Here is a 12,848-nt window from a genome sequence, read left to right on the forward strand (position 1 = left end):
GAAAAGAGCCCAGTGTCTTTTTTTGCTCTAATTTCTGTAGACTTGCTCCCCAAGGCCATCTGCAGTGATTACTTGTTCTTTTCAGCAGGCTTTGAAGGATGTTGCTATTAGCGATTTCATACTATCTATGCTGTAGAATACTGTCCTTTACCAGGGGAAAAAATATATGTATGTCAATGAAGATAGTTCACCATTTGCTTTGTTCTCATGCCTCCCTCCCCTAGTTGAGATGAAAAGCTAATGTTACCTTGGAGCTTTTTCTCTAGTAACACATATATTTTCCTTTGACTTCTGCAATTAGTTTGCATGAATTCTCTTATACTGTGAATGTTTTGCTAGAAAACCTTTGTTGCCTGCATTGAATGTCCCATGATTTGTTCACAAAGAAGGCTCATCATCAAATCACTAACAAAAAATCTAAGCAATAAAACCAATTATTATCTTCAGTCTCAATTATTTCAGCCATATTCAGTTAGCATACAATTAAAAATTAAGATGCTTTGTTTGGGGTTTTTTTAAGCGTCGGTGTGACACTGAAGTTTCTTTTTGTTCATATGTTGAAGAAAAGATAAAACTAATAATCTGGAAACTTAAAAGCTGTTATGTTTCTTTTAGGTGGAGTATAATGTCGTATGAACTGAAATTACCAGCAAAGCCTTCTATTCTTCCAGTGACTACAGAAGAGTCGGAGGAATGCCAGGTGAAATTTTACTTTTGTTTTGTTGCTCCATATACTGAACTTTGAGCTTCTGGCATGACAATATTTATAATTGAAGCACTTGCGTGAAAAATAGAAACAGATGTTTTGTGATCTGCTAACTGAACTGAGTTAATGTCTGTTCATGGTGTGTACCTCAAATAATTAGGGTTTCCAGTTCTGTATTATTTGCCAAAAATGAATGAAGGTAAGGAGTCTTCAGCAGAGCAGTCAGAAAAATTTCTTCCTGAAAAATACATTTATATCTTACATATTACCTTATATATTATATATAGTATATGTTATTTTTATATAAGAATATATTTATCCTTATATAATAAAATATTTCATATTTATATAATTATTTTTATATAAGAATATACTTATTTTTTCTATAATGATATAGTGTTATGTTTTATAATAATACTATGTATACTATAATAATACATGAAAATATATGAAAATATTTTTTTAATACATATATAAAAGCAGAATGTTGGCTATCTTGAGTTTGGAATAAGCATTGAAAAACCCCAATATTTCGAAGGCAAGGGTTGTATTCTGAAAGAAAGAAAGAAGCTTTTTGCAGCTTGTAAAAGTGACTAGATCAGGTGATACCACCCAACTTTCTCTTTGTTTTTTCAGAGAGCTCGAAATCGTAAGTGACCTCAAAGAAAAGCTTAGTCTGTCTTTCAGACTAGATTTGTGCTTGTACTATCTGATGAGGTTTTGATTTTGAGGGAGAGGGAAATCCTTTAATCAAATTAATTGGAATGAAAAGTCTGACTAAAAATGAGAAAATAATATATGCCTAAGAAAGTTAATGCACATCAACTTTAACTCAAAAGTACTTGAGAAGAAATAATTAATCAGCAGGTTCTTGAATAATTTAATAATTCAGACTGTTTTAATTGGCAAGGAGGTTATAACCTTTGACAGCTTGCTAGAGATGCAAAAAGGCTGTATCTGGCAGCGTATGTTGTATGCTTGCGTGAATGTCAGGGTGGTTGAAGTCCCCCATGAGGACCAGGGCTTGTGAGCGTGAGGCTGCTGCTATCTGTCTATAGAGGGCCTCAGCCGCTCGTTCTTCCTGGTCGGGTGGCCTGTAGCAGACCCCCACTGTAATGTCACCTGTCCCTGCCTTCTCTTTAATCCTGACCCACAAGCTCTCGGTCGGCTCCTCATCCATCCCCAGGCAGAGCTCCATGCACTCCAGCTGGTCATTGACATAGAGGGCGACACCCCCTCCTCATCTCCCCTGCCTGTCCTTCCTGAAGAGCCTGTATCCCTCCATCCCAACACTCCGGTCATCCCACCACGTCTCCATGATGCCAATAAGGTCGTAGCCCTGCAGGCGTGCGCACGTCTCTAACTCCTCTTGCTTATTCCCCATGCTACGTGTGTTTGCATAGAGGCATTTTAGTTGGGCCCCCGATGAAGCTGTCTTACTGGCTGGAGTTCCTTTGTGCTGCTCTTCAGGCGCTCTCCTGCTGACCTGTGTTCCTTCTCCAGGCTCTGGGCATCTATTGCTGGCCCTGGCATCAAACTGGTAGGAGTGGGATGGATTGAGGTTCCCCTCCCCCAGCATCTCTAGTTTAAAGCCCTCTTCACCAGCTTGGCAAGCCTATGACTGAAGATGCTCTTCCCTTTCTCTGACAGATGGACCCTGTCCGCCCCCAGTATACCAGGTTTCTCAAAGCGAGTCCCACGGTCGAAGTAGCCGAACCCCTGACTCTGGCACCAGCCCTGTAACCATTTGTTGACTCGCCAGATTTGACTGGCCCATTTCACTTGGTTTGGTTCCAGAAGTCTTATACTGATGTTTGAACAACAGTAGTTCGTTCTTACAGATCAGATGTTTACATACTGTTTTTTCCCTTGAAATGAAAACTGATTTACTGTCAGAGTTATACAACTAAGGCTGCGTTTTAGGAAGAAGAAAGAGTGGAATATCTACCTGCTCCATATCAAGGGCAAAAACACACTAAGAGATTTTAAGAGATTCTTAAAGGAAGCCATCAGAAAATTTCAGAACTGCATTTATTTTTAGCTTTAGGTTTGGAATTTGGTTAGAATTTTCTTTTAAAACTGAGGTCTGGATCCATGCCTATCTTAAGATGGGATATAGAATCATAGAATCATAGAATGGTTTGGGTTGGAAGGGACCTCTAAAGGTCATCTAGTCCAACCCCCCTGCCGTGGGCAGGGACATCTTCAACTAGAGCAGGTTGCTCAGAGCCCCGTCCAACCTGACCTTGAATGTTTCCAGGGATGGCGCATCCACCACCTCTCTGGGCAACCTGTGCCAGTGTTTCACCACCCTCAGTGTAAAAAATTTCTTCCTTACATAGTACGTGAAGATGTGAATCTGATCCATTCCAAATCTTTGCCTGAGTATTTCAGGATTTATAATTCTTCTGTGCAAGAAAAGACGGACAGTGGACATGTTCATTCTCCCAAACATTCTTGTAAAGACTAAGCCCTAAATGGTTTGCTCCTTAAGGATTGGTTTTGATAAAATTATACCAGTTCAGCAGCCTTTGTCAGTAGGGGTACTTGGGGAGTAAGATCCCACTTGGCAGTAAAAAGAAAATTCAGGATTATAACTGCAAACTTTTGATTTATTCTTAGTTGAGCAGCTTAGTCTGAGGGAAACTTCGCTTGTTTTAGAAATAAAAGATATTAGATTATAATAATTGAGGTTGTTATAAATCTAGAAAGAAAGTAGTTTTTTCTGCCTTGTGGACTATTTGTAGCCTAGAAATAACCTACTGTTTTGTCTACAGGAGCAAAAGAGCTGTGCATCAAGTTCTCAGATGCAGTGTTACTTTCAATATTAAAAATCTGGTACATAAAATACAGTATGCAGGTAGAATCTGCGTTGCCAGCTGCATGTCCTCTTATTAGATCTGAAATGGAAATCCTGCTATTTTTTGAGGTGTTTTAACTCACTAGTAGGTGTTAAAATGCTGAAACGTGTGGAAATCGAAGTCTTCTTTCTCTGTTTTCAGATATCTGCTTATGAGGACTCAGTTGCTGCTCATCTTGCAAAAATTCTCAATTCTGATCAGCACTCAGTTGTCATATCATCTGCCAAGTGAGTTGATCCTTTTTATGTACAATGTGTGGGATAAATCCCCTGTGTAACATCATCACCATAATAACCTTCTGTGTGAGCCTGATTTTCTTATGGCTGGCCTCGCTTGCTTGGCTTAATATATCTTAATTTATATATTTTAGAGTGGATGTTTTTTCTGCAAATTTTTTCTATGGTACAATTGTAATGCATAGCTTAATTCTAAATACATCACCATTTAAAAAATAAAGTCACATATATTAATGTGAAGTGATTTTAAATCACTCCAAATCAGCGTGCAGCTTAAATATGAAACTTACTGTTACCAATGCAAATATGTGATCAACTTCACATTACATTTTTTCTGTTTTGTTTTATGCATATCCATATCATTAAGAGGACAAACAACTTCACCAATGTGAAGGCAAACTTCAGGCTAGGTAGCTTTGTCATGGCTCTGTCTATATCAATTCAATAAATAGTGGTCTCAGACAACAGGGTTTTTTCCCCAAACTGAAACACTTAAAAATGAGAGATCATTACTTGACAAATCATGGACATCATCTGAAATCGAAGTATTCTGTGTATACCTTCTTTGTGAAAAAAATCTTGTATTTTGCGATATGCAAAAGACCAGTCACAGAGTCTTCAAAAATACATCCGAATGTCATTACATTTCTTTTTTTTTCTGCCAAAAGCAAGTTAATAAAATTTCATTTATAAAATATACATAGCACATGTTGAAAATTAACTCCAAATTCTAAATTGGGTCTGTATCTTGTTAAATCTGTTTCGTTTCTGTCAAATAAATTTCAACCAATGAACAGTACTAAGCAATTATCCACACCTCGTTAGTAAGTTTGCCGTCTGTCTGCAGTGTAGGGAATAAGAACCAAGTCTTCCTGTGATTTACACCATGAAAATTCATTGCAGCCACTGTAGTTTGCATAGATACGCCTCAGGGTCAGCTATGGTTCAAAAGCATGAGTGGTGCAATGGGACGCGTGTGGCCATATGCTTTCATCTAAGAAGTGCTCCATTAAAGTCAGGAGATTTTCTCCATGGTTTCTAGGCTCCATCTTCGCATGGGAGTTTGCAAGACTGTGTCTGAAGTTAACAAAGTGAAGGCAAGTTTGCTGACAACTCTGGTATGGAAGGTGTACAAGCAAGGGAATGAATAAAATTAGTCATGTTTATTTCAGTTCTTAGAAATAAGAGATTTACATACAATGTGTGCAAAGTCTTAAATAAAAAGGGAGGAAGACTTTTTGTTTTAAAGCTTATCGCTTGAATTTGGCAAGCCATGGAAAACAGTATCATCTGCTTTGCAAGTATGATCACAGAGTTCAGTTTCCAACAAGAATGGTGTATAGCAGTATGCACATAAACCAGTTGCCATAAGAATTTAATATTCAAAACATATCTATTTAATTTAATTTGATTTCTCCCCTCTCCTATTTTTATCTGAAGAATATTATGTGAAACTGTAAAGGACTTTGTTGCCAAAATAGGGAAGACTTATGAAAAACCGATGGAAAATGCAGAGGAAGCTGATGCCATGGCTATTAAAGTAAGACAATGACTATTTTCTGGTTTAAACTTGTGTTTTTGTGTTATAGTTCATGGGTGTTTAATTTTTAAACCTCTCCAGGATGCCCAGCTTGACTTCCATTTCAACTGGTGACTTTAAAATTCTTCTCTTCATAGTGCATAGAACAGTTACTTCCAAACTATCTTTAAACTGTAAGATCTCTATAAACTCTGTTTACACTTTTTTCCTTCAGAAAGGATAAAGTACATGCTAAAGTACATAGAGATAAATGGAAATATTCTGCATTAGGAGTTACACTTTTCTCTGAAAGGGATTAAGTTAACTGCAGGAAAACAATGGGATAATGAAGAAAGAGTATGCTGGGAGAATGAAGGGAAGAGAGACTACAGTGTTAAAAATAATGGTTTAAGCTGTAAATTGTAGAGATCATGTTGCAAAAGCATTGAAAAAAACCCAGAAGGATTTGGTCTGAGGCACAAAATTTACATAAGCTGAAAAGAAAAGAAGAAAACAAAATCACTAACAATCCCAGAGTCAGGAAATGTGCTTGCTAAATGGTAGTTCCTGGTTCACGTTTCTATTCAGTGCACATTTTAGAAAATGAATTTTCTTTTTTACTGTTCCAGGGCCAAACAGTGTTGGCTTCCTTTCCCTTAAGCATAGAAAAACACCTCTTTTCCAGTGTACCTAGAGAGCAACTGCTCAGTCAGGGGTAGAGGTGTTTGACAGTGTTTGGTTCTGGCTTGAGCCTCTTTGCTCTGTGACAACTCACTTGCTTAAATGTACAGCTGTGTTGCAAAAAAAAAACCCAACCCCAACATGACCATGTGTTTTCAGTCTAACAGCTAGGCATGTCCCCATAGGTTATCTCTTCAAATTGGGGTACTGAGCACCCGTAATTTGTTATAATGCATGATATGGGCAAATCTGTGCTCGTTCTCTCTGTGCTGCAGGCCATCTGAAGAAGAGTAAGATCTCATCTGCACCCTGGTTATGTGGCAGGCTGAGTTTAGCACAGTGTGTTATGTTAGTCTGAGTGTAGGGGGTTTTTGTTATAATTGCTCTAATCTGGTTGGGTGTCACGGAGTCTGCAAAAACCCATGCAGACCTACTGATAATCTGATATTATGAAATATGGAGCCTGGGTTTGGATTTTGCAGAGACAATGACATAGACACTTAGACACAGACAATTTTAAATTCTGCCTCATGGAGAAATTAGATCCCTCCCTATAATCTGGCACTTAATTTCCTGAAAATGTTCGCACGTTCAAATGCTTTTTGTGTGTGTGTATTCTTTTCCACTTTGTCTTAGTGCTCAGAGTTAAATGAGAAGCTAGACCTATTGCTCCAGGCTCTTCACACAGAAGCCCAGGCTGCTCCCATCCTCCCAGCTATCTCTCCCCCCATTGTGGAAGAAGAAGCGGAGGAGTTTTCAAGTGAAGAATCCTTGTCTGAAAGTAAAGAGCAATTAGCAGAGTGTGTCTCAAAGTCTTCCACCCAGAAACTCTTCAAACCGAGGGAACAGTTAATGCTCCGGGCAAACAGCTTGAAGAAGGCTGTGAGGCAGATCATTGAACAAGCAGAAAAAGGTGCACATCAGCAACGTTTTGATCCTTACTGATAGAATAATGATTCCTTTTTTTTTTTAAACTAGCATAAATTTTCATTTTTAAAGCTTGATTTCTACATTCTTATGTAGATAAAATTATGTGCTTATTACAAGCTTCAAGGAAAAGAAATGCAGCTTGTTTGGATGGTGATGACTGTCTGCATATATGAATACATGTGTGTGCACATGTAAAAGTGTGTTTCTTTTGTAACTATTATCCTCCACAAAATGAAAATTTCCGGCAGTAAATCTCTATCAATGGGCACAGGATTGCTAGACTGTTTTTCACTGAATTGGCAATAGAAATCTTTTGTTAATATTTTTAAACTGAAAGTTAACGCTACAGAAAAAAAGAAGCTAATTTTCCATTTTTGCAGATTTTCTTTAAAGATCTTGAAACTTTGTCTTTTTTTTAATAAGCAGTTGTGGATGAGCAGAATGCTCATAGTGAAGAACAAGTGAACCAGTCCCCACTAGAATATAGCAAAGAATTGGATGAATCCAAAGAAGAGGAAAAAGAGGAAGATACAAAGGAACTTGAGTCGCCATCAAGTGAGTAAATTAGGAATAAAATAATTTCAAATTATTCAGTCTTCTTATAGTTGCATTATGGAGCATCGTTGGCTCCATAATTAAAAACAGTAGCATGCTCTTTCACTGGAAACTAGTCACAAATTTTAATAGATCTCGATAAATAAAAGTTGAGGGAAAAATGCGGGAGATGAGATGAACAGTCTTTTGGAATGGATGTACAAAGCTGAGAAGGTACTTGGGGAAAGAAGTGCCTGCATTTAATCCAGTGTTTACACCTTTCTACGTGAACCTGAGCAGGGACTAGAGCCTGGGTCATGGTGGCAATAGCGTGTCTCAGTTGTAGGCGTTTTAGGGTACATTATAGGAATTTCTGTCAATCATTTCTGTTGAAGGGATTTCAAATTGTGTGAAACAGACATATTTATTCATTGTATTGACAATGAAATTCTGATGTCTCAGCTGGGAACTTACTTGGAGACAGTTATTGGAATGGAGAGAATGAAATTTTAAGTCTTTTATATGAAGTGGAACAGCGTAAAGCGGGAAAGAATATAATAGAAGCTGGAGCATGGAAGTCTCCTGAGGAATTGCAGTACTAAGGTCACCCCTTCTATTTGCCTAATCCAGAGCAGGAATTTGAACTAAAGTCTTCAATATCCTTGGGCTCCTTCCCATGAAAAAATTCCTGTGTTGTTGTCCCAAAGACAGGTCAGTAGTCCAGCTAGTTCCTTGCAGCTATTGGCCGCTGTATAGCAAGCCATACAGCAAGCCACTATACCAAGCTACTCTTGCTTTCCGAGGTGTAGAGCCCCCTACTTGCTCTGTCCTTCGTCGGGTGGACTTTATCATCTGCTGCTGTCTGAGTGCACCTGCTTTCCTGTAGGAGCATCATCGTGCCCTCACTGTGGGGCTCTGCAGGTTACTCTCCAAAAAAAGGAAGACAGCGTGGGTAGCCCATGCTGGGTTTTCAAATGCAGCAGAAAGAGCGCAGTTGTATTATTTTTATCGATAGTTGTACAAAGCAATCAGAATATTGAATGATCTGAGTTTAAAACAACTTGCTTGGAAGGTAGCATTTTCATAAAGTAACAGCCCATTTTGTCACTAAGCTTTCCTTTTGGCTATTCAGTGTTTGGTTACTGTACATAAAACAGTATTTAAGAATAGTCATGTCCTGAAATAGCGTAGTACTAATTCCCACATTCAGATGATAGGGTAAAATATCTCCTTCATGTGTCCTTTATGAAATCTGCCAGTGAGTGGCTGCAGTGGAAGAAGGAAGGACAATTTGTCTATAAGGGACTCTACTTACCTCCTCCCTTGCTTGGTTTTGTCACCAAGCCAATCCAGCCAGAGGTCATGTTTGGACATTTTCCATCACAAACGTCAATACTGCATTTTGTGTTGACTGGTAGTTCATGTGCCAGGGTTGTTCAAGAGTCTCAAGCTGCATAGTAATTTTAGGAAAGCTGCTTCTTACTATAGGTGGAAATTTCAGTCTTTGCCATATTACCAAAGTGGACAGTGATGCACTGCAGGTGAGGTCTCGAGATGATGTGCGAGTCAGGGAGAAACAGTGGTAGCTGGTGGACAGCAAAAGCCATCCTCTAGATATTTGTTGAGCAACTTCCTGTGGCAAAATGAGCAAAGTTGTTTGGGATTTGCATCTCCTTCTGTTACCTTAACCCACACCAACATCCTCAAAAGGTGGTGTCCTCGTGAGGCTCTGCTCGGAAGCTGGTGCCTGTGTTGGTGGCACCTACCGTAGAAATACAACATTAGTCTCTTGGGGCTTCTGTTGATTCAGAATCTCACATCTCCTTTTCTCCAGGAATGGATTTCAGACTTTCTCCAGTGACTGTCTCTTCATTGGCCCCTCTCCTTTTCCCTTGGTTATAGGAATCAATGTGTGTTGGTTGTCCAGTTTTAATAGTAGCTCATAGAGGATGCTGGCCCTACGGATGACCCAATCCTACTGCCATAGATATATAATAAAATAAAAATACACCCATATGTATATCCATATGTAGAAATATATATAAACCTCTTGTTTCTTGGTGATACAATTTCTGCATTTATTGGGAAGCTGTATTATTCTTCCTACATCTGATATGTGTGAAATAGAGTGCATATTAATGCTGTCAGTGGAAGATAGGTGTTCAGGGACAAAGCATGAAACATGAATTCAATTATCTGCAATGAAACATCAGTTTTACTCATTAGGACTCTGTTGTTTTTATCAGAGCATGAACAGCAAAAGTTTATCTTTATTGCAGTTATCCCCATGAGTCTCATCTGTCAAATAAAGAGCAGCTGCTCTGTTGATTTTCCTATTTAATGTAACTGCCTTGTGCCCAAGTACAGAGAGAACAGACTGTGTGAATAGCATTGTGAATTTTTCAGTAGCGTTATGAAAAATCAATGTTAATTTTGTTCTGAATATTATATTTTACCCTCCGAGGATCTTCCTGGTCATTTGACGAAGATAGTATTTTTCCATATGTTAATTACCTTCCTCTAAATATTTAATAACTCTTGTTAGATATCACTTGCAGTTTTTATTTCTTTTCATTTTTTAACTTTATATTACAGTGTTTTGTCGTGCACAGATACAAATCATTGTGTTGTATTGTTATCATGCAATACTATAGCATTTTGTGATAATTGCTAGGGCTGTTATACAGATGTTAAAGTCAGAAGGGGCTGTTAGTCCACTTGGTCAGTTCATATGAAACAGTCCAGAAAATTTCACCCACTTATCCCTGTCCTGCATCTAATAATTTCTGTTTGACTTAAGCAAGTCATCTAGAAAGGTGTGAAACCTTATTCCTGGGATACAAGAGGGTGAAGAATTTGCCATTTCATTGACTGTTCCATACTAGATTATCATCACTTAAAAAAACAAGTGGGTGCCCAAATCCTGGCCTGAATTGATTTGAACACAATTTCTAAACCTTGGTTATTGTTATTACCTTTGTCTCTAGATTTTCCCACTCTGCATTTTCTTTCCATTAATGTCTTCATACAGTACACCCACGTTACTCTCAGGCTGAGTTATCATGATTGACGTGAACTGATCTGTGCCCCTCCTGCCACATAAAAGGGTGTATTTTATCCTTCCCACCACATTCCTGGTGGTGTTTTTCTTTTGCTTTCTTGGTGCTACTCCTAATCATTCTATTTTTACTGAATTAGTTTTCAGGTTTTGAGAGGAGTATATCAGATCACTTTGAAATAATTTCATTTTTTGTTCTGAGCTTCTTCAGATGGTCAAGGTTGACTTCCTAAGCTGAAGTAGTTTTAACATGTGAGATAATTTGGAGCGGAGGTAGCCAAGAAATGTCTATGATCATCTGGTGTGTAAAAGCTTTCTATATGCGCATGGAAATGCTATAGCAAAGCATTCGGTAATACCCAAACTTTCTTCCCTGGGGCACCAATTTCTGGCTACGTCTGACGGGGCTGAATTTCACAAAGATTAACTTCCCCAGGCTAAAGCAGGCACTGGCATATTCTCTCAGTCTGCATGAAACAAGTTCTGCCAGGAAAGTAAATTGAAGCACCTGAGGTCTGCCCTCTGAAAAGCCTACCTTCTTCATCACCTCCAGAGGCAGCCCCGGGGATAACTGGCCTCACTGAGCTACCAGTTCCTCTTTGTGAACATCTTCTCTTTCCCTTTGATTTTCTTCTCCTTCTTTTTCCTGAGCCATTACCTGCCTTTGCTACCAACAATTTGATCAGCTACCAAACTTTGCTATCTGTCACAAGGTTTTATTGATCCATCTTCCGGACAATTTTAACAAATAAGTTTTTTCAATTATTTTGGGAATTGCTGGGTTTTCTTGTGAAAAAGAAAAGATGATGGTAAATCGATCTCCCCCAATGATCTCTCTAACTGCAGAAGACAAGAACGTCTGAACATGGCTTTCCCTTCCCTTGCAGTTTTCAGGTTGGCTGTAGATAAAGATGTCAGAGTTTTGTCTGAGGTTTTCAGAAACGTGAAGCAGGCAGGGGGTCCATTTTAGCTGCTTGAAGCAAATAGCATGGCTCTTGATCAGGTATTATTGATCAGGCCTATGGGTTAGAATAGCTATCTGTATTAAAATTGTTATAAATAATAATGCACTATATAATATAGGTATAAGTAAATACACATTGAATTTAACTTTAAATTTGTATTAATTCATTAACATGTTTATCAGAAGCTTACTAGAGCATTAAATACTGTTGCATTTTAAGGTGGATATAATTCAATTTTTGCTAGTAGCTTGAAGCAAAATTGGGAACTCATCACATTGAATGCCATGTACACTTATTCATTTTAATTTGTGCTTGTCACTTGATCTGTTTCTGAGTTTTCTTCCCTGTATTTAGAAGAAAAACTGTGGTGTGAGGGGTAAGGACATTTGTCACGGAATGGTAACAGATCAAATTAATGCTTTTGAAGTATTTTCACGGATGTAAAAACTGTATTTGGTAATGTCATAATAGGTCTAATTAGTGCTCTTACTTTTACTTCTTCTGCACAGTTAAAACTGCACCAAGATCTCCTGATCGACGTACAAGCCGAGGTATCCATTCTCAGACGGGCTCTTTTTCTGCTCCAGCTTTGGCTGCAAGCAAGGAAAACCTCCCAGTGCTTAACACTAGAATTATCTGTCCAGGTAATTATGATTTTGAAATCTGCTGTTCCTTACACTACTTTAATATTGCCTTCTGTTCCCCTGCTTGCTGTCAAATAATAATTTTTACTTCATGCCAGGAGCCCTGAATTTGTTTGAACCAACATACACATCTTTGTGTTGTATCACATAGTAGGAAATGCAAAATAATGTAGAAGATTCCTGATCTTTTGGCACACCACCAGATGTAGCAGAAGTGTTGCGTTTGATTCTGGAGGATGAAAAATTAAATTCAGGATTTTAGAATCATAGAATCACAGAGTGGTTTGGGTTGGAAGGGACCTCTAAAGGTCATCTAGTCCAACCGTCTGCCATGTGCATGGACATCTGTCACTAGATCAGGTTGCTCAAAGACCCGTCCAACCTGACCTTGAACACTTCCAATGATGGGGCATTCACAACTTCTCTGGGCAACCTGTGCCAATGTCTCACCACCCTCATCGTAAAACATTTTTCTTCCTTATGTCCAATCTAAACCTACTCTCTTTTAGTTTAAAACCATTGCCCTTTGTCCTGTCACTACAGGCCCTGGTGAAAAGTCTCTCAAACTTTCTCATAAGCCCCCCTCTATATTTTGAAAGGCCACAATATGGTCTCCCCGAAGCCTTCTCTTCTCCAGGCTGAACAACCCCAACTCTCTCAGCCTTTCTTCATAGGAGAGGTGTTCCAGCCCTCTGACCATTTTCGTGGCCCTCC

The 12,848-nt window shown here is 38.7% G+C and overlaps 1 protein-coding gene across 3 annotated transcripts in view; it reads left to right on the forward strand.

Moving 5' to 3' along the window:
• DGKH (diacylglycerol kinase eta) overlaps positions 1-12,848 on the forward strand; it is a 171,789-nt gene that overhangs the window by 122,763 nt on the left and 36,178 nt on the right. For all 3 annotated transcript variants that reach the window (XM_076363380.1, XM_076363390.1, XM_076363399.1), the window contains 6 exons: positions 616-700; positions 3,709-3,794; positions 5,244-5,343; positions 6,640-6,916; positions 7,360-7,488; positions 12,000-12,134. In XM_076363380.1, the coding sequence (XP_076219495.1) occupies positions 616-700; positions 3,709-3,794; positions 5,244-5,343; positions 6,640-6,916; positions 7,360-7,488; positions 12,000-12,134 (812 nt within the window). The remainder of the gene's footprint in view (positions 1-615; positions 701-3,708; positions 3,795-5,243; positions 5,344-6,639; positions 6,917-7,359; positions 7,489-11,999; positions 12,135-12,848) is intronic.

Source organism: Aptenodytes patagonicus, chromosome 1 (genome assembly GCF_965638725.1).
Source record: "Aptenodytes patagonicus chromosome 1, bAptPat1.pri.cur, whole genome shotgun sequence".
Lineage (NCBI taxonomy): Eukaryota > Metazoa > Chordata > Aves > Sphenisciformes > Spheniscidae > Aptenodytes > Aptenodytes patagonicus.